Genomic DNA, 20,196 nt, shown 5'->3' with positions numbered 1-20,196 from the left:
GAGAGATCGCTGCTCCCACATGCTCAGCTTATGTTGTACCCTGGCTACTCACTCCTTCCAGGTTTTGGTGCACGCCCTGGCCCTTCTGAACCATATCCCCAGCATCTTCAGGTAGTCTGACCTGACGGTGAAGGGGACAAAGGATCGGTCAGCCCAGTTCCCAAAGAACATGGCCTCACTCTTGCCATGGTTGACTTTGGCTCCCGAGGCCAGTTCGAACTGGTTGCAGATGCTCATCAGTGGATCCGAGCAGAAGACGACAACGTCATCCATGTACAGGAAGGTTTTAGCCTGAGTGCCTCCACTGCCTGGGATTGTCACCAGTCTTATGCTTGCATCCTTCCTAATAGACTCAGCAAAGGGTCCAATACAGCAAACAAACAAGACAGGGGAGAGAGGACAGCACTGTCTGACTCCAGATTGGATCAGGAAACTTTCTTAAAAGAGAGACTTCTTATTCTTAAACTTTGTCCCCTAGTTCTAGTCTATCCTACAAGAGGAAACATCCTCCTGTATCCACCCTGTCAAGTCCCCACAGGATCTTATATGTTTCAATAAGATCAACTTTCATTCTTCTAAACTCCAATGGGTATAGGCCCAACTTGTTCAAACTTTCTTCATACGATAAGCCCCTTATCCCCAGAAATGTGTCAGGTGATCCTTCTCTGAACTGTTTCTAATGCTATTCTGTCCTTTTTCAAATAAGGAGACCAAAATTGTACACAGTACTCCACATGTGTTCATACCAAGGCCCTGTACAGCTGCAGTAAAACTTCCCTACTTTTATACTTATTTGAGATTCATGTACCAGGACACCCAGATCTCTCTGTGCCACTGAATTCTGCAATCTCTCTCCATTTAAATAATATACAGCTTTTCTATTCCTGCCAAAGTGGACAAGTTCAGATTTCCCACATTATACTCCATCTACCAATTTTTTGCCCACTCATCTAAATCCCTTTGTAGACTCTAACTCCTCTTGACAACTTACTTTTCTTCCTGACTTGGTGTCATCGGCAAATTTAGCAACCATACATTTGAATTGTTCATCCAAATCATTGATATAGATTGAAAATAGTTGAGGCCCCAGCACTGCCCCTAGTTACATTTTGCCAACCTGAAAAAGACCCAAGGTCCCTACTGTCTGCTGCCTGTTAACCAATCCTTTATCCATGCGAATATGTTACCGCCACATCATGTGCTCTTACTCAGTGATGTAGCAAACTATTGTGCCTTTAAAGAGAAGAAAAAATTACAAAAAGGATTGCACAGAAAAAGAGGACAAATTTGAAGGTACAACTTGAAAATATAGTGGCTCTAATATTAAAGGCAAAAGATCTGTGCTGGAATTAACTCCCCAACTGAAGCACTATGATATTTCATTAAGATTGATCAACTCTAAAGTATAAAATCAATTGAATAGTTTAAGTAGCTCACATTCCAGAAATGCACTGGACCCATTTGGAAAGATCGAGTTGCAATTCCTTTCGCAAACACGTTGACAATACTTAACTTTAAATGTAAATCAAAATGAAAAGCTCCATTGGGAATGAGACCTTGACAGCTAAATCACTATTCAAATAAATTAAATTCGAAAAGTGTTATGTTTCATCATTAAAGACAACTTTACTTAGCCTTAAAACCACAATAATGTTATGCTAATTCATTAAAACAACCTAAAGAAAACACTCATTATTCACCCAAATGATGTATTCAAAAGGACAGACTTCAAGAGTACCAATAGGTGGCAGTGTTGTACCATAATGTCAACCATAGATCAAAGAGATTCCAACAACCTTAAGACTATTTAACTCTAATCAGCGTACTGTACTTCGAGCACCTGATGAATTAAAAAGTTATTTCTCGCAATATCTTCCATAAAAGCACATCTACTATTTTCATTTCTTTCCAGTTCCAGTCTAATCTTTCTTAGCTACTCTTTCAGAGAGGGATGTTGGCCATGGACGTCAGAGTCATAGAGTTATACAGTACAGAAACAGGCCCTTCGGCCATTGTGTCTGTGCCAGCCATCAAGCACCTACCTATTCTAATCCCATTTTCCAGCACTTGGCCCATAGCCTTGTTTACTAGGGCATTTCAAGTGGTCATCTAAATACTTCTTAAATGTTGTGAGGGTTCCTGCCTCTACCACCTTTTCAGGCAGGGCGTTCCAGATGCCAACCACCCTCTGGGTGAAATAATTTTTCCTCAAAGTCCCTCGAAACCTCCTGCCCCTTACCTTAATTCTATGCACCCTGGTTATTGATCCCTCCGCTAAGGGAAAAAGTTTCATCCTATCTAATCTATCAATGTCCCTCATAATTTTGTATACCTCAATCATGTTCCTCCTCAGCCTTCTCTGCTCAAAGGAAAACAACCCTAGCCTTTTCAGTATCTCTTCATAGCTGAAACGCTCCAGCCCAGGCAACATCCTGGTGAATTTCCTCTGCACCCTCTCCAGTGCAATCACATCCTTTCTAATAGTGTGGTGCCCAGAACTGTACACAGTACTCCAGCTGTGGCCTAACTAGCATTTTATACAGCTCCATCATAACCTCCCTGCTCTTATATTCTGTGCCTCGGCTAATAAAGGCAAGTATCCCATATGCCTTCCTAACCACCTTATCTACCTGTGCTGCTGCCTTCAGTGATCTATGGACAAGTACACCAAGGTTCCTCTGACCCTCTGTACTTCCTAGGGTCCTCTGACCCTCTGTACTTCCTAGGGTCCTACCATCCATTGTATATTCCCTTGCCTTGTTAGTCCTCCCAAAATGCATCACCTCACACTTCTCAGGATTAAATTCCATTTGCCACTGCTCCGCCCATCTTATCAGCCCATCTATATCGTCCTGTATTCTAAGGCTTTCCTCCTCACTATTTACAACAACATCAATTTTTGTGTCATCTGCGAACTTACTGATCATACCTCCTATATTCACGTCTAAATCATTAATGTACTCTACAAACAGCAAGGGTCCCAGCAACGATCCCTGCGGTACACCACTGGTCACAGGCTTCCACTCGCAGGAACAACCCTCGACCATTACCCTCTGTTTCCTGCCACTAAGCCAATTTTGGATCAAATTTACCAGATTGCCCTGGATCCCATGGGCTCCTACTTTCTTAACCAATCTCCCATGCGGGACCTTATCAAAAGCATTACTGAAGTCCATGCAGACTACATCAATTGCTTTGCCCACATCTACACATCTAGTCACCTCCTCGAAAAATTCAATCAAGTTAGTTAGACACAATCTCCCCCTGACAAAGCTATGCTGACTATCCTTGGTTAATCCTTGCCTCTCCAAGTGGAGATTAATCCTGTCCCTCAGAATTTTTTCCAATAGTTTCCCAATCACTGATGTTAGACTGACCGACCTGTAATTACCTGGTTTATCCTTGCTACCCTTTTTGAATAATGGTACCACATTCTCTGTCCTCCAGTCCTCTGGTACCTCTCCCGTGGCCAGAGATGATTTGAAGATTTGTGTCAGAGCCCCTGCTATCTCCTCCCTTGCCTCACATAACAGCTTGGGATACATCTCATCTGGGCCTGGGGACTTATCCACTTTTAAGCCTGCTAAAACAGCTAATACTTCCTCCCTTTCAATACTAATATGCTCAAGTATATCACAATCCCCCTCCCTGATCTCTCCACCTACATCGTCGTTCTCCATAGTGAAAACAGATGAAAAGTAATCATTTAAAACCTCACCTATATCCTCCGGCTCCACACACACATTGCCATTTTAGTCCCTAATGGGCCCTACTCTTTCCCTAATTATCTTCTTTCCCTTGATATAATTATAAAATGCCTTAGGATTTTCCTTTATCTTGCCCGCCAGTGTTTTTTCATGTCCCCTCTTCGTTCTCCTAATTACTATTTTAAGTACCCCCCTACACTTTCTATACTCCTCTAGTGCCTCCACTGTTTTCAGCACTCCGAATCTGCCATAAGCCTTCTTTTTTTTCTCTTGATCCAACCCTCCATATCCCTTGACATCCAGGGTTCCCTGAACTTGTTGGTCCTACCCTCCACCTTAACAGGTACATGTTGGCTCTGAACTCTCAGTATTTCCTCTTTGAATGACTCCCACTGGTCTAATGCAGACCTTCCTACAAGTAGCTGCTCCCAGTCCACTTCGGCCAGATCCTGTTTTATCATACTGAAATCAGCCTTCCCCCAATTGAGTACCTTTATTTACGGCCCATCTTTGTCCTTTTCCATAACTGCCTTAAATCTTACAGAGTTATGGTCACTATCCCAGGAATGCTCCCCCACTGACACTTCTACCACTTGTCCAGCTTCATTCCCTAGATTAGGTCCAGTAGTGCCCCTTCTCGTGTAGAACTTTCTACATACAGGCTCAAAAAGCTCTCCTGCATGCATTTTAAGAATTCTGCCCCCTATAAGCCTGTTGCACTAAGACTATCCCAGTTGATGTGAGGGAAGTTGAAATCCCCTACTATTATTACCCTATTTTTACACCTCTGAGATTTGCCTACATATCTGCTCCTCTATCTCGCTCTGATTGTTTGGAGGCCTGTAATACACTCCCAGCCAAGTGACTGCCCCTTTTTGTTTTTAAGTTCTACCCATATGGCCTCATTTGAGGAACCTTCTAAGATATCATCAGTCCTTACTGCAGTAATTGACTCCTTGATCAACAGTGCAATACCAACTCCTCTTTTATCCCCTCCCCTGTCACACCTGAAGAGTCTATGTCCTGGAATATTGAGCTGCCAGTCCTGCTCCTCCCTCAACCATGTCTCTGTGATCGCAATTAAATTATAATTCCATGTGCTAATCAATGCCCTCAATTCATCTGCCTTACTAGTAAGACTCCTTGCATTAAAATAGTTGCAATCCAGCCTTGCATTTGGACGTCTCCATGAACACCATTAATACTATTCTGAAACAGCAAAGATGTTCATTTCTTGCTTCTGCATTTTTTCCCGTGAGATGCAATTCTCTGCCACCACAGGATCTCACCAACTACTAATGTAGTCAAAACCTAGAGAAACTTATATGTAGTAGTGGTGCATAGCGTAGTGGTTTTGTCATTGGACTAGCAACCCAGAGACCCAGCATATTTTTCTGGGGACATGGGTTCAAACCCCACCACAGTGGAATTTGATTTCAATTAATAAATCTGGACTTAAAAGCTAGTCTAATGATGGCCATGAAACCATTGTTGATTGTTGTAAAAACCCATTGGGTTCACTAATATCCTTTAGGCCTACATGTGACTCCAGATCCACATTGACTCTGAAATGGTCCAGCAAGCCATTCAGTTGTATCTAACCGCTACGAAGTCAATGAAACCAGACAGACCACCCGACATCGACCTAGACACTGACAATGGCAAACCCAGCCCTGTCAACCCTGCAAAGCCCTCATTACTAACATCTGGGGACTTGTGCCAAAGTCAGGAGAGCTGTCCCACAGACTAATCAAGCAACAGCCTGACATAGTCATACACATGGAATCATACCTTATAGACACTGCAATCACCATCCTTGTCGGTGGGACAGGACATACCCAGCAGAGGTGGCTATACAGTCAGGGGGGAATGTCCCTGGGAGTCCTCAACATCAACTCTGGACCCCTTGAAGTCTCATAGCATCAGGTCAAACATGGGCAAGGAAACCTCCTGCTGATTACCACCTACTGCTCTTCCTCAGCGAATGAATCAATTCTCCTCCATGTTGATCACCACTTGGAGAAAGAACTGAGGGTGGCAAGGGCGCAGAATGTACTCTGGGTGGGGGACTTCAATGTCCATCACCAAGAGTGGCTCAGTAGCACCACTACTAGCCGAGTCCTAAAGGACATAGCTGCTAGACTGTGAGGGAACTGACAAGAGGGAAAAACGTACTTGACCTCGTCTTTACCCATCTGCCCGCTGCAGCTGCATCAGTCCATGACAGTATTGGTAGGAGTGACCACCTCACGGTCCTTGTGGAGACGAAGTCCCACCTTCACATTGAGGATACCCTCCATCGTGTTGTGTGGCACTACCACCGTGCTAAATGGGATAGATTTCAAACCAAATTATAGAGTTATAGAGAGATACAGCACCGAAACAGGCCCTTCGGCCCAACGAGTCCGTGCCAATCATCAACCACCCATTTATACTAATCCTACATTAATCCCATTTCCCTCTCACATTCCCACCTTCCCTCAATTCTCACACCATCTACCTACACTAGGGGCAATTTACAATGGCCAATTTACCTATCAACCCACAAGTCTTTGGCATGTGGGAGGAAACCGGAGAACCCAGAGGAAACTCACGCGGTCTCGGAGAACTTGCAAACTCCGCACAAGCAGTACCCAGAACCAAACTCGGGTCGCTGGAGCTGTGAGGCTGCGGTGCTAACCACTGCGCCACTGTGCCGCCCATTTAGCAATGCAAAACTGGGCATTCATGAGGCGCTGTGGGGCAGCAGCAGAATTGTACTCAACCACAATCTGTAACCTCATGGCCCAGCATATCCCCCACTCTACCATGACCATCAAGCCGGGGAACTAAGCCTGGCTCAATGAACAGTGCCGGAGGGCATGCCAGAAGCAGCACCAGGCATACCTCAAAATGAGGTGTCAACCTTGTGAAGCTACAACACAGGACTATCTGCGTGCCAAACTGTGTAAGAAGCTTGCGATAGAGCTAAGCGATCCCATAACCCACGGATCAGATCTAAGCTCTGCAGTCCTGCCAAATCCAGTTGTGAATGGCGGTGGATAATTTAACAACTGGAGGAAGTAGCTCCACAAACATCCCCATCCTCAATGATAGGGGAGCCCAGCGCAAAAGACAAGGCAGCCAGAGGCGCCAAGTGGATGATCCATCTCGGCCTCCTCCTTAAGTCCCCAGCATCACAGATGCCAAACTTCAGCCAATTCTATTCACTCCGCGTGATATCAAGAAATGATTGAAGGCACTGGATACTGCAAAGGCTATGGGCCCTGACAATATTCCGGCAATAGTACTGAAGACCTGTGCTCCAGAATTCGTCGCACCCCTAGCCAAGCTGTTCCAGTACAGCTACAACACTGGCATCTACCCTGCAATGTGGAAAATTGCACAGTTATGTCCTGTACACAAAAAGCAGGACAAGTCCAACCCGGCCAATTACCGCCCCATCAGCCTACTCTCAATCATCAGTAAAGTGATGGAAGGTGTCATCAACAGTGCCATCAAGCAGCACTTGTTTAGCAATAAACTGCTCACTGACACTCAGTTTGGGTTCCACCAGGGCCACTCAGCTCCTGACCTCATTACAGCCTTGGCTTAAACATGGACAAAAGAGCTGAACTCAGAAGGTGAGGTGAGAGTTACTGCCCTTGACATCAAGGCAGCATTTGACCGAGTATGGCATCAAGGAGCCCTAGCAAAACTGAGGTCAATGGGAATCAGGGAGAAAGCTCTCTGCTGGTTGGAGTCATACCTAGCGTAAAGGATGATGGCTGTGGTTGTTGGTGGTCAATCATCTCAGCTCCAGGATGTCACTGCAGGAGTTCCTCAGGGTAGTGTCCTAGGCCCAACCATCTTCAGCTGCTTCATCAATGATCTTCCTTCAATCATAAGGACAGAAGTGGGGATGTTCGCTGATGATTGCACAATTTTCAGCACCATTCGTGACTCCAGATACTGAAGCAGTCCGTGTAGAAATGCAGCAAGACCTGGACAATATCCAGGCTTGGGCTGATAATTGGCAAGTAACATTCGCACCACACAAGTGCCAGTTAATGACCATCTCCAACAAGAGACAATCTAACAATCTCCCCTTGACATTCAATGGCATTACGATTGCTGAATCCCCCACTATCAACATCCTAGGGGTTACCATTGACCAGAAACTGAACTGGAGTAGCTATATAAATACTGTGGCCACAACAGCAGGTCAGAGGCTACGAATCCTGCAGCAACTACTCACCTCCTGACTCCCCAAAGTCTGTCCACCATCTACAAGGCACAAGTTAGGAGTGTGATGGAATACTCTCACTTGCCTGGATGGGTGCAGCTCCAACAGCACTCAAGAACCTCGACACCATCCAGGACAAAGCAGCCCGCTTGACTGGCACCCCATCCACAAGATGCACTGCAACAATGCACCAAGGCTCCTTAGACAGCACCTTCCAAACCCTCGACCTCTACTACCTAGGATTAGAGAGGCAAATGCATAGGAACACCACCACCGGCAAGTTCCCCTCCAAGCCCCACACCATCCTGACTTGTAACTATATCGCCGTTCCTTCACTGGCACTGGGTCAAATCCTGGAACTCCCTTCCTAACAGCACAGTGGGTGTCCCTACTTCACATGGACTGCAGCAGTTCAACAAGGCAGCTCACCACCACCTTCTCAAGGGCAATTAGGGATGGGCAATAAATGCTGGCCTAGCCAGCGATGCCCACATCCCATGAATGAATTTTTTTTAAAAGTCAGTATGTCAGGAAAGCTGACTGCTGAAAAAGACCATTGTTCTAAGATTTAATGAACACCATTTTATGAAAGGATTAAAACGGAACAAAATTATGTTCTTAATGAAAAAGCCAATAGATACCAACTAGAGAAAGGCCTGTTGGAAAATAAGACTTAACAACCCGAAAGCATAATGCAAATAAATGGGCTGAAGTATCCAGTTTACATCAGAACTAATTCCTTTAGAACATGACAGCATTCCTGGAACAAAACCAAACATTCATTTCAATAAAATATAGTACCAGCTCCCAAACACATAACCAAAATCACAACTCTCTTTCATATATTACGTCTTAGAATTATTTAAATTTTACTAGTAAATGAGCTCCCTTTCAGTAATAGTTGTAATGGTTTAGACACAATTTGTATATGCCGTGAAGTTCTAGTAACTGTATAATCTGGAGTGACTATATTCAAACACAACAGTTATGTAAAATAAACATTGGTGTAACGCCAAGTAGAAACCACAACTGTTGCCTTGCTGCTAAAGCCCAAAAGCAGTGTTGCAGTTAACAGTACGTAATCAGAATACAGGTCACGTCTAGATCAGTCATGGCTATACATGACTTCACCTTGCTTAGTTCTGAATTAGTCTCAGTCAAAATCAAACAGATGCTTCCTAGAAAATGTTCTTAAAACATAGATTTATCCTTGCTTGGGGATGTATTATTGAAGTAACAATTTTTTTCTATAAGCTTAACCCTAAACAATAAAATTGGTTGCAAGGTTATGAAATTAGTTTTAAAAAGTGACCCTTTCCTAAAAGTGAAAACATGAAATGCTGGAACCACTCAGCAGGTCAGGCAGCATCTGTGGAAAGAGAAGCAGAGTTAACGTTTCGGTCAGTGACCCTTCTTCGGAACCCTTCTTCCAGTTCCTGGTACTTTGTCCAACATTTATTCCTCAGCCAATATCACCAAAACAGATTATCTGGTCATTTATCTCATTATTGTTTATGCGACATTGCTGTGCTCAATTTGGCTGCAGCATTACAGCATTAACTACACTTCCAAAGTGCTTTTGAATGTCCAGATGTGAAAGGTGCTAAATAAAAGCAAACTTCTTTGTTATCTTTGCTAAATTCTTCATACCAGTTCAGCAGTATTAATTTTAGGCTGCATTTTTTATAGACCCAGTCAGTGAATTATAAATTGCTGAACTTGCAAAATGGTCTCTGTTGTCCCAAAGTGTCAGGGTGGTTTTTGCATCTGTTTGCGGTTAAAGAACTTCATGTTGCACATGAATCCATAATTCAATAACTTATCAACTCACGTTTTTGTTAGAGATGGCAATGAGGTCGCAAGTCACATAAACTACTGCAACATTTTATTACAATCTCAATTACTCCAATCTCAAAAGCAAATTAAGTATTTTGTACAAAAGGTTCTGCATGAATTTTTGTTCTTTGAAACATCTAATACAGTACAACAGTAATAATATCAAAAGTTATGGTTAATAACTTGACAAATGTTTACCTGTGCCTTTTGTATAGACAAGAATGGGACATTAATAAATGGTTCTAGCATTTATATAGCACACACAGGATTAATACTTCAATAAGAGGTCATTGCTAACCTCCATCATGACAGATGCAGCAGTGTGAGTAATAAGAAACCAGTTCAGCATATGCATATAACAGTAAGTGTATTAATATTTGATATTTATACTGAAATGTATTTTATGAGCATTGCTGGTACAACCTCTCACTAAACCTCAATGATTTTTCACTAAATAGGAGAAATCATAACCATGACAGTGCAATCCAATATGGTTTTTCTATAACTCCAAAAGCAGTCTTGTAAATATTTTTTGAAACCAAAAATTATGCCAGAAATATTGCATGCCTTTGAATATAGCATACCTGTGAATGTGGCAAATGAACTACTAAATGGATTTTAAAATGAGTACAAACAGTGGCTGTACTATTAGCACAATATTATCCTGTTAGGGGGAGGAGCATTGCCATAGAATGTGCTACTGGAGTTTTACTTTTAAGTGTTACAGATGTTCCACACATGCAAAGCAATAAGAAGGCTCTATCACTGGTGCAACAACCTATGTTTATTCTAGCTAGATTAAAAGAAACATGCCAAAAATTCTATGAAAACAACAATCCAATAAAAGTCATAACCCAGGATCTTAAATTCATCAGGATCACATTTTCAGCAAGGCACTGGATAAAACAAATCCAAGACTGTAAAAATCATAATGGTAGTACTGGAATTCCAAGCTTTCATTTGTAACATCCCACATTCAATGTAGTTAGCTTATCTTGCATCATTTTAAAAAAAACACACACAAGTAAACGTCAGTTCTTTTAATAGGAGTTGTTCATTTTTCTGAACAGGTTGCAACCGTGTACTGGTTATTCAATCCATTGAATGAGGTAATATATGAAGGCACGTCTTCACAAAATATACAGGCATTTAGACTTAGCCATTAACAGAAATACATAAGCACACAAAATTAGGAATCTTAATATAATTGAATTTTTAAATTTTTCTAAAACTAAAGAAAAACACAAGTCTAGTCACGATTGTCACAGTTTTACAACACAATGAAACAATGGCAAAAAACAATTGAAAAAAGACATCTTGCTGAATAAGCGCTAACAGGTTTAATCGAGAAAAAAAAAAAATCACCCTTCACTTTCCGATTGTCTTCTATAGACCATACAGAACACTATTGTTAAATGTTAAAATTTAGACAAGGAAACATTTTCCTATAGAAATGCAATATAAGTTTTGTAAAAAAAATTAGAATCCATTCTAATGGCTCTGCTACATTCTTACTATAAAACTCTCCATTAATAAATTTCAAGGATAGGAATTATACACAGCAACTCTGTAAAGATCACAAAAAACTATAAATAAAATGTTTTTTTGATTAAAACAAAAAACTTTTACAGACATTACCTGTTTTATATTTTAGGTTAGATGACTAGTCTCCAGTTTTTAAAAGTTCCTTGAAACTGCTTATTTTATTAAGCAGTTATGGTAAATTGAATTTAAAACAAAAACCCAAGAAAACCCAGAGTGCAACATAAATATTTTCAAGTGTGCAATACAAGTTCTTTTTAAATTATACATTAAATGAGTGGTTTTTGATCTTCAAATTTTTTTTAAAGAAATTGAATTCACATTTTAGTTCTTCAAAACCTTTTCTTTTTGTTCCAGTATGTTTCAGTAATACCCAATAATCTGGGAATTCATTACTGAAAAACAATTCCCATTAACAATAACAAACATTTTTTGAGAACATGTTTTATGCAGTTAAATGAGAAAACTCAAAATGATCAGTAGTAATTGCTGCTTTTTGAAACTTGTCAGTCATAGAACTCAAACTTTAACATTGTCCGTTTACTGCAAAAGGTAAAAAAGATTTATATTTAAAGAAAATTAAAGTTCTATGAAATATTTCAAATGTAATTTTCTAAATACAGCATTTAACAAAAATCCACTGCATCCCAAACCATCAAGATGCTATAAATACAGTATCAAGTTTCATCAGGAGAAAGCAATAACATTTAGTAGTTGTTCTTAGTGCTATATTCCAATCACAGCAAACAAAAATACAACACTTCATAACTGAATTTCTCCAAGAGGTAAAAGACCACATCCAAAATTCATAGCTTAAAGTTGCAGTACTGCATAGTAAAACATCAGTTGATTTACACATTTGGAATGGTATTGGTCATGTTGCTAAGTGAAATGTTATGCCATCAAGTGTAACTATGTACAGTAAAACTGTATTTCAGAAGGAGTAAGAATGTTTGCTTAAGTATTAACAGACCAGGCTAGCCATTTAACAATTGCCAGTATTAGATTTTGCAAGCTCATTTCTCATTTGACAATAGTCTGCAAAACAAAAGTATTGCTCGATTAGTAGGTTGATTACTAATTTTCAAATGCAGCTACTATATTTGATGATTGAAAGAGGAAGATAGATCCTGCTACAACTAATTATGCTCCCTAGATGGTGCCATATTTGTATACTGTCAAATTCAAGGGGGTGGGGAAGAGGAGAAATAAAAACACCTTAGAAACTGAGGTCTCCATATTTCTCAAAAAATCTGAAATTATGAAATTGGCTCAATAGGAAAATTGTAAAAATTACAATGTTTCCTATGAAGTACTGCAGCTTTTATCAGAATTTTTTTTTTTAAATATTGAAAGCAGACTTCTTTTCACATTTTATGCAAGAAAGCCATGCAGCAGAATTTGTTTCTTTACACTTTAACCTAAACCATGCAAGGTTGCCAGAGATGTACATTAATTTTAAGCAAATATTCAGATTTGCTGCCAAACATTAAAACATTATCTAATAGCAATACTCTTTACAAGACCACAGTGGAACTTGCGTATGTGTCTGTACAGGTCTCCCGACTGCGTAAATCGTCTTTCGCACCATTTGCAGGCATGTGGTTTCTCCCTGGTGTGCACAACTGTGTGACGGCTGAGATTATGAGAGTACTGGAAGCTTTTTCCACATTGACCACAGGTGTAAGGCTTCTCACCTGAGTGAGTTCGTTCATGACGTTTTAGTGTGTACATGCAGGAAAAGGTTTTCCCACACTGTGAGCAGGTGGGCATAGAGCCATCAGTAGGCATTTTGGCTCGAGGACCATCCTTTTCCCTGAAGTGAGTGCTCAAGTGAAGCTGAAGAACATGTGGGCTTGGGAAACCTTTGCTGCAGAGAGGACAGATAAAAATATGTCCTGTCGATATTACCATCCTTCTGTTCGAAATATTGGATGATGGCATGTCATCCTCACTCCCATCCCGTTCATGTTCTACTCCTTCAGTATGTGTCACACCATTTCCTGGGAACACAGGTCCAAATCCTGCCATCATACTACTGGCAGAATTCCCACTCTGATTTGCTGGATCCATTTCTTCACTGTCCTCCTGGTCTGACAGCAACTCTTGTTGATCTCCAACAAGTGGCACGGTGCCCTGCTGCTGGCTGTCGGAGGCCAGCTGTCCAGAAACACAGGGGGAGTAAAATAAATCTCTTCCAGGCACAGGCTTGAAAGATAAATCTAGAGCACAGTCCACATCAGCTGAGGCCTTGATATGGTCAACAGCTCCCTGAGACAAAGGTCCTGTGGAACTACTGACACTGGACTTTGTTTTTCCAGCTGCTGCATTGCATGATTCTGGCTCCGTAGATACAGAAGTGATACCTACAAGATTAGAGAAGCTCCTAGAATGTCCATTAACTTTCTCACTGCCTGTGGGCTTTTTATTGTCTGCAATAGTACAGTTTTGCTTGCTTTGTGTGTCAAAATTATGTGCTATTGGCTCATCACTTTCCGAAGAACTCTCCTCCTTGACAGTTCCAAGTGCATTACCATTCATTTTTTCATCTATACACAGTTCCTTATCTTTCAATTTCTGCTTACAGACTTTCACAATGTTGTACATGTGAAGGTAACTGGCTGCAGCTAGTACATCTTCAACTGGTAGACTATTAAACTGAAGTTTTCCCTCATACATGAATTCAAGAAGCAGGCCAAAGGCAGGAGCTGTGACAATGTCACTGTTCAAATGCACAATGTCTCTTTTGTCCAGCTGGTCCCTGTAGAATAGATGGAAGTACATGCTGCATGAAGCAAGCACTGCACGATGGGCTCGAAACTGAACGTCTCCAACTAGAACAGTACAATCACAGAGAAAACCCTGGTGACGCTGCTGACTCAGACACTGCAGCAACTGCCGGCTATGGTCTGGAAACTCCATTCTTCCTTCATAACCTGCTAAAACACCAAAATAGAACAGAAATTAAAAACAGAAAAAATGCCAGCATGCATTTAATTGAAACAGCGCAATAGTTTAAAAACATTGAAAAAAGTCTAGAATAGTAAAAGACTAATAAACTTAACGATTGCACGAATTTGTAACGAGCACCCAGTGTTCGTGCAGATGGCATCTGAAACACGACAGCTGTCAGAAAAATGTTATCAATTAGACAAATTAAGCGACGATCATGTAAAGCAATTAGTTTTCCGTGTAATCACCTAACTTTGGCACTTCAAAATGACAAAAGGGCGTTAATTTAATGATCGCTCGAATGGCGAGCAAACAACTGTTTACTATAATACCTTGACCACAAGCAAATGGAATAAAGCTACTTCTCACGCCCCCTTTTGGTTCCCTTCTCCCTTAAAAGCGTGAATGTCCTGAATGCTTTTCTGGTTTTTTTTTTGTGGGGGACACCCACCGAGTAAATCGGCTGGAAATCCGCAATGGATCCTGAGGACAGTGGCCGCGAAGCAGGGAGAAATCCGGGTTTCTTAACTCCAGGAACAAGCTGGAGAGTCAGCTGCTCTGACATCACTGGCAATGGAAATGCTACCTCCAGCTGTGCTCCTTTAATGCCATATGTTCCTTTAACTCGAGTTCGCAGCAAACACGGGGGGGGGGGGGGAGGAAAGAGTTCCCTTTCTTCACTATTGTCCGGCGAAGCAACATTTTCAATTTTACATCCTTCTCCTCTTCCAGTTCCCCCACCCCCAAACAACTTTCTCAAGTTAAAATCTATCCTGTAAAAAAAATCATAAAGTAAAAGTGCATTCTCTACCTTATTACTTCGGCCTAGGGCGGCAGTAGCGATAAGCCACTGAAAGAAAGGAAGAGGAAGAAAAACACCACCAACACACATACAACATAACTCCAAGCAAAGCCCAAGCCACAACAAAACTTGGAACGGAGCAGGAGCAGCAGCGCCTGCGCGTCTCTCTACCTGGCCCGGAGCGCGCGCTCCTCCAGGTGCTACACTTACCTGGACAGGGCGGCTCGTGCAGCAGTCGGCTCCAGGACAAACGCTCATGGGGCCAGTCTGTGCGCAGCTACCGTGTGGTCCCTTCATCTGCGGCCCAGATGTTAGTAGCCTCGCAGCCAACTGTTGGTGAATGTGGGACTCGTCTGGGCGCCCGCTCTCGCGATACTTACCTATTGAACAGCCGCCGCAGCGCCGAAAGGTCAGTCCGCAGCCAGTACATTCCTCTCTGCCTTCCCCCCCAGTTGCATTGCCGCCGCCTTATTAACCCTGTCACTTAGCTCTACTCCCGCCCTCCGTCCACTGCACCTGCACTGCAGCGTCACGCTAGCAACCTGCGTAAATAAATTAGATTTTAACCCAGTTCCACTCACATTTAGCATTTAATTCCCATCAGAGTTGAAGAGCAACTTTTACACATCAACTTATTCTTTGGGGGGGTGGTTCTATTTAAAATGGATACTTTTCTCATCTATTTACGCCTTTTCCGTGCCACTATTCCTAACTCTTGTTCCTTGCTCAGTGAAAGATCCATGGCAGTATTCAAAGATAAGCAAGAAGTTCTCCCAGTGTCCTGGCCAATATTTGTCCTCAAACAACTCTATGCAAAACAAATGCCGTTTGTGCAATCTTGCGATCTGCAAAATAACTCTTGTGTCTGCCTACATAGCAACAGTCACTGCACCTCAAAAGTAATGCTGTGAAAGCACTTTGGGAAGTTTCCAATAAAATATGATAAACAGTTATATGAATGCAGGTCTTTCAGTTTCTTTCTCTAATTTTTACCAATATTAGCCATGAATTGGCTGCAAAATATGCACGTGGCAATGGTCAATTGCTGCTTTGAATAACTATTCCTCCCTTTTGTTGGTGTCTGTAGTTTCCCACTGTCTCCCACCTCCCCGCCCCCCCCCCCCCCCAAACTATTGCTGCACCACGATTCCTAACTAAAGAGAGCTTGTTCAAGGAAAGATCCATGGCACCATTCAAGGAAACGCACAAAGTTCTCCCAGTGCCCTGGCCAATATTTGTCCTCAAGCAACTCTATCCAAAACAAATGCCATCAGTGGAATCTTGCGATGTGCAGAATAACTCTTGTGTCTGCCTACATAGCAACAGTCACTGCACTTCAAATGTAGAGATGAGATCAGCCAAACTCCAAGTGGAGATTCACAAATGAAAAGCAATATCTTATCTCTCCATGTCACAGCATGACACTCTGGTGTCATGACAGCATTACTTTATAAATGTGTCATGCTAGGCCCCCACCTGCCAAGAATGAGGCACATTAATTTTGTCATGAACATTGATTTTAAACTGTTACTTGAGTGAAGAAAGGACTTGTTAAACAGATCAGCCGTGGCTGGAAAAGACATTTGCATATTAACAGATGGTGATTGGAAGGACAAAGGATCATTCCCTGACACATTCAACCCACAATGTTCTCAACCCACAATGTACCTTGATCACCTGGTATTGTAAGAGAAGCATTCCAGAGGCTGCTAAGGTGATACAATCCAAGACGTGGTCAGACCAGTTAGTCACATGACTAACCTGCTTGGCAACCTGGGGTTTTCTGAATTGTACAAACAGTTTGAACTCAGGATGTCTGTTTGCTCTTGGGCTGAGAGGATCTCTCCTGTCTGCTCCCATCTCTCTCTCACAAGCCTCTGAATCCACTGAAGACACATGAACCCCAAGAGAGAAAAGTCTCCTACAGTGAACAAGGTTTAAGAAGAATACTAGGCCCCAACAAAAAGCAAGATCTACCTTCAATCAAGGACTCTACAGTGAGCTCAAAGAACTGTAACAAAAACTCTTCAGATATTGCCTCAAACTTTTCCACTTTATTTTTTCTGCTCTGTTCTGTCTCTATCTGCATGTGTGTATTGCGTATGCATGCTAGCATGGGCGTGTCGTGTATCCGTAGGCGTCAACCGAATTAGAGTTTAAGTTGAATAAATTTCAACTTTTCTTCTTCAAACCTAAGAAAACCCGTTTGTGCTGGTTTCTTTGCCTTATAATTGGAAAGCGGTGAACAAGGATTCACCAAGGGGGAATTAAAAACACAGTGTGTTTAAAATTAAATCCTGTTACGGTAAGACCAGGTGAAGGCTGAGAGGGACACCTAGACACCTATCTCACCTGGTCGTAACAACGACTCAATGGATTAAAAAAAAAAATGACCATAACTAACTCTAATGCTTTATTAAACTTTCTTATGGAATCATTTTAAATTTTAGGGAATCAAAGGATACAGGATAGGACAGGAAGGTAGAGTTGACGTAAAAGATCAGCCATGATCTAATTGAATTGTGGGGCAGGCTTGAGGGGCCATATGGCCTACTTCTGCTCCTATTTCTCATGTTCTTATGTTCTTAAATAGGTGTACACCAGAGGAAAATTTGTTAAACATTGTGGCATCATTTTGATTTTGATTTCCTGCAAATTTCAAGGAGAAGCACTTCGCACTGATGCAAGTAGAATTGTACTGCAAATCTGGAGTCGGGTCCTGACCTGAATCAAGAGAGAGGTGCTGTGAAATTCTTTGAGGGAATAGTTTCGCACTGCTTTGGTTTGACACCACATGGAATGCAAATCTAGTGCAAAGTCAAACTGGGTGTAAAAAGTGCCCTTGAACCTTCTGAACACTTTCCATGCCTACTTGCAGCATATTTAACTGCCAAGAGAGAACTGCGATCCACATGCATAAACCTACATGTGCAGAGTTCTCTTCTGGGCTAAAGAATTGAATCTTCAACCAGGCACTGTAAGTCAGGTAATTAATTGCAGCTGTAAGTCTCAGATAGTCAGATGTAAATATATAAATGAGTCCGACATAAATATGAAGGAACAGAAATATCAAATCATATAATAAAGATAAAAAGTAAAATGACCCATTGTGGTAATGTCTATTAGGCTGATACTACAAGGTAAATGTGGTACAAGTGATGGCCAATAGATTCAAAAGTGTGGCAGTGTTGTGGCACATTGTATCAGTGCCATGCCACACAAGAAGGGCATACATTCATGTTTATGATTCTTTACACAGCTAGTTCTCAAATTCAGCCCTGTTAGCAGGAGGAGGCACCTTCCCATAGGGAGAGAGTGAAAATTGGAGGGAAAGGCACCCTGGGCCACTCTTGGCAACTTCATAGCAGCTAGTTAGAGAATGGCACTGGCAGAGTGCTTCAGAACAGATTGCCTTCTTGTCATCTTGGCTAAGATATAACGTGTGACTCAGGGAAGGGGACTAGAAAGGAGAAAGGAAAATAAAATCTAAAAATAAAGCCCCATATAAGTGAATCTTTACAGATGATTTATAATAGATGCATTATTATTCAAAAACACAAGGAAGTGCTTTTATATCTGGCTTAATTTGACACTCTGACAAGCATACATTTAATCAAGTAATGTCTCATTTTGATGCTTTCATACCATTTTTGCCAGATCCAAATTCAGTTGCACTCCCCATGGCTTTATCAGATTTTGCAGTGTGTAGCTAAGCCAAATAAACAGGACTGTAGTGAGTTAGATGCTCTCAGGACAGTATAAGGGGCTCTATAATTCACCTTAGTCAAGAAAATAAGCCAGCATTCTTTCTCCTGATCATTATTTAGTGCTGGGAGTGCATGTGTGAAAATATAGAATCAGTAAAATTGCTTGCCAATGGTAACTGTCAGACAACTACTTGGGCAAAGTATCTGCGGGTATGCATGGAACACAATACCACTTCAAGGAAAGAAGAGGAGAATAGAAAGTGTGCGAGAAAAAGAAGTTCAACTTCAAATTCATTTTGAATGTCAAAAATTAAATGTGGCACTTTTTGAGAATAATTACAGTTGTGAAGTAAATACAGTTTAGCTCACTACTGCAGATATAATACATACTTAATGAATTATGATTTAAGAAACACTAGATTTTAATAATTTCCATGACGGAAAAGAATCTATGACAAACAATGTCAGAGGAAAAGTTGTTCAAAGCAGCAGATAACTTGGTACAAGTACTGTTGTATTCTGTGCAAAAAATGATTTTTAATGAACTGTCATTTTTTTGGTTTAAATAAAGCTACCAAGAAGTTATATATTCATATGTTTTGCATCTAATAGCATTCCTCATATATTTTTAAAAGCTGTCATATTTTAATGTGTGTGCCCTCAGATGCATAACACTTCCGACATCGGAGAACATCATACTTTTAGAGCAACACAGGTCCATAAGGCAAAAAAAACCGATTGGCTCAATTGTTGCATTTTGATTTATTCACATTTACCCAATGAGTAACCAAAAGAAAACTAAGCAATCTTTTTTGTTTAAAGTTGAACCAGCAAGTATCAAAAAACCTCTAAACTACTCCAGTAGTTGTTGCACATGGTTTCTAGCAACTGTTTTACTTCTTCACGTCAATTGAACGCACATAGCTAGAAATAAAATTTATACCACAACAAGCATATATTTAAAAAAAAAGTAAGCTTACTCATTACAGCCAATATTTAATGTTCGAAAAGTCTGCAAGGAGTTTCTTTCAGATGGCTGCTCTTTGGTTTGGCATTTGGGCTTAAGTTGGAATTTCCAGCTGTTGAAAAATTTTGTATGAGAATGGATCAAGGTTTATTTTTCAAACTTCTCATTGTGGAATTACAATACCAGAGTGCACCATAGCAACCTACGTCACCAGACATGAGAAGGAATAGGGAGTTCTAGCTCCTGTGGAGGAATTCTTCATCACAGAAATTATGGTTTTCATCTTTAATACAAAAAATTGCATATATAGTGCCTTTAACATAGTAAAATATCCCAAGGTGCTTTACAGGACATAATTTGACAGACGATATATTAATAAGGCGATATTAGGATAGATGATGAAAAGCTGGGTCAAAGAGGTAAGATTAAGGAGCATCTTAAAGGAGGAAAGAGAGGTG

General features: G+C 41.2%; 1 protein-coding gene across 4 annotated transcripts; it reads right to left on the bottom strand.

Annotated features, from left to right (window-relative positions):
* Nucleotides 1-10,419: 10,419 nt before the first annotated feature.
* zbtb42 (zinc finger and BTB domain containing 42) lies at nt 10,420-15,505 on the bottom strand. Of its 4 annotated transcripts, none has more exons than XM_068039048.1 (2): nt 15,275-15,505; nt 10,420-14,249 (listed from the first exon to the last, which is right to left on the bottom strand). In XM_068039048.1, the coding sequence occupies exon 2, from the start codon at nt 14,230-14,232 to the stop codon at nt 12,808-12,810; it is 1,425 nt and encodes a 474-aa protein (XP_067895149.1). In that variant the 5' UTR covers nt 14,233-14,249; nt 15,275-15,505; the 3' UTR covers nt 10,420-12,807. The 4 variants fall into 4 exon arrangements, with proteins under 4 accessions (XP_067895149.1, XP_067895150.1, XP_067895153.1 ...); XM_068039049.1 differs by having other exon boundaries at nt 10,420-14,246; XM_068039052.1 differs by having other exon boundaries at nt 10,420-14,246; nt 15,445-15,481.
* Nucleotides 15,506-20,196: the final 4,691 nt, after the last annotated feature.

The sequence above is a fragment of the Heterodontus francisci genome, chromosome 9 (genome assembly GCF_036365525.1).
Source record: "Heterodontus francisci isolate sHetFra1 chromosome 9, sHetFra1.hap1, whole genome shotgun sequence".
NCBI lineage: Eukaryota > Metazoa > Chordata > Chondrichthyes > Heterodontiformes > Heterodontidae > Heterodontus > Heterodontus francisci.
The sequence above is the reverse complement of the archived record's forward strand: the minus strand, read 5'-3'. Positions and strand labels throughout refer to the sequence as shown.

Excerpts from the sequence above, each read along its gene's own strand:
- zbtb42 (XM_068039048.1), bottom strand. The coding sequence starts at position 14,232 with ATGGAGTTTCCAGACCATAGCCGGCAGTTGCTGCAGTGTCTGAGTCAG.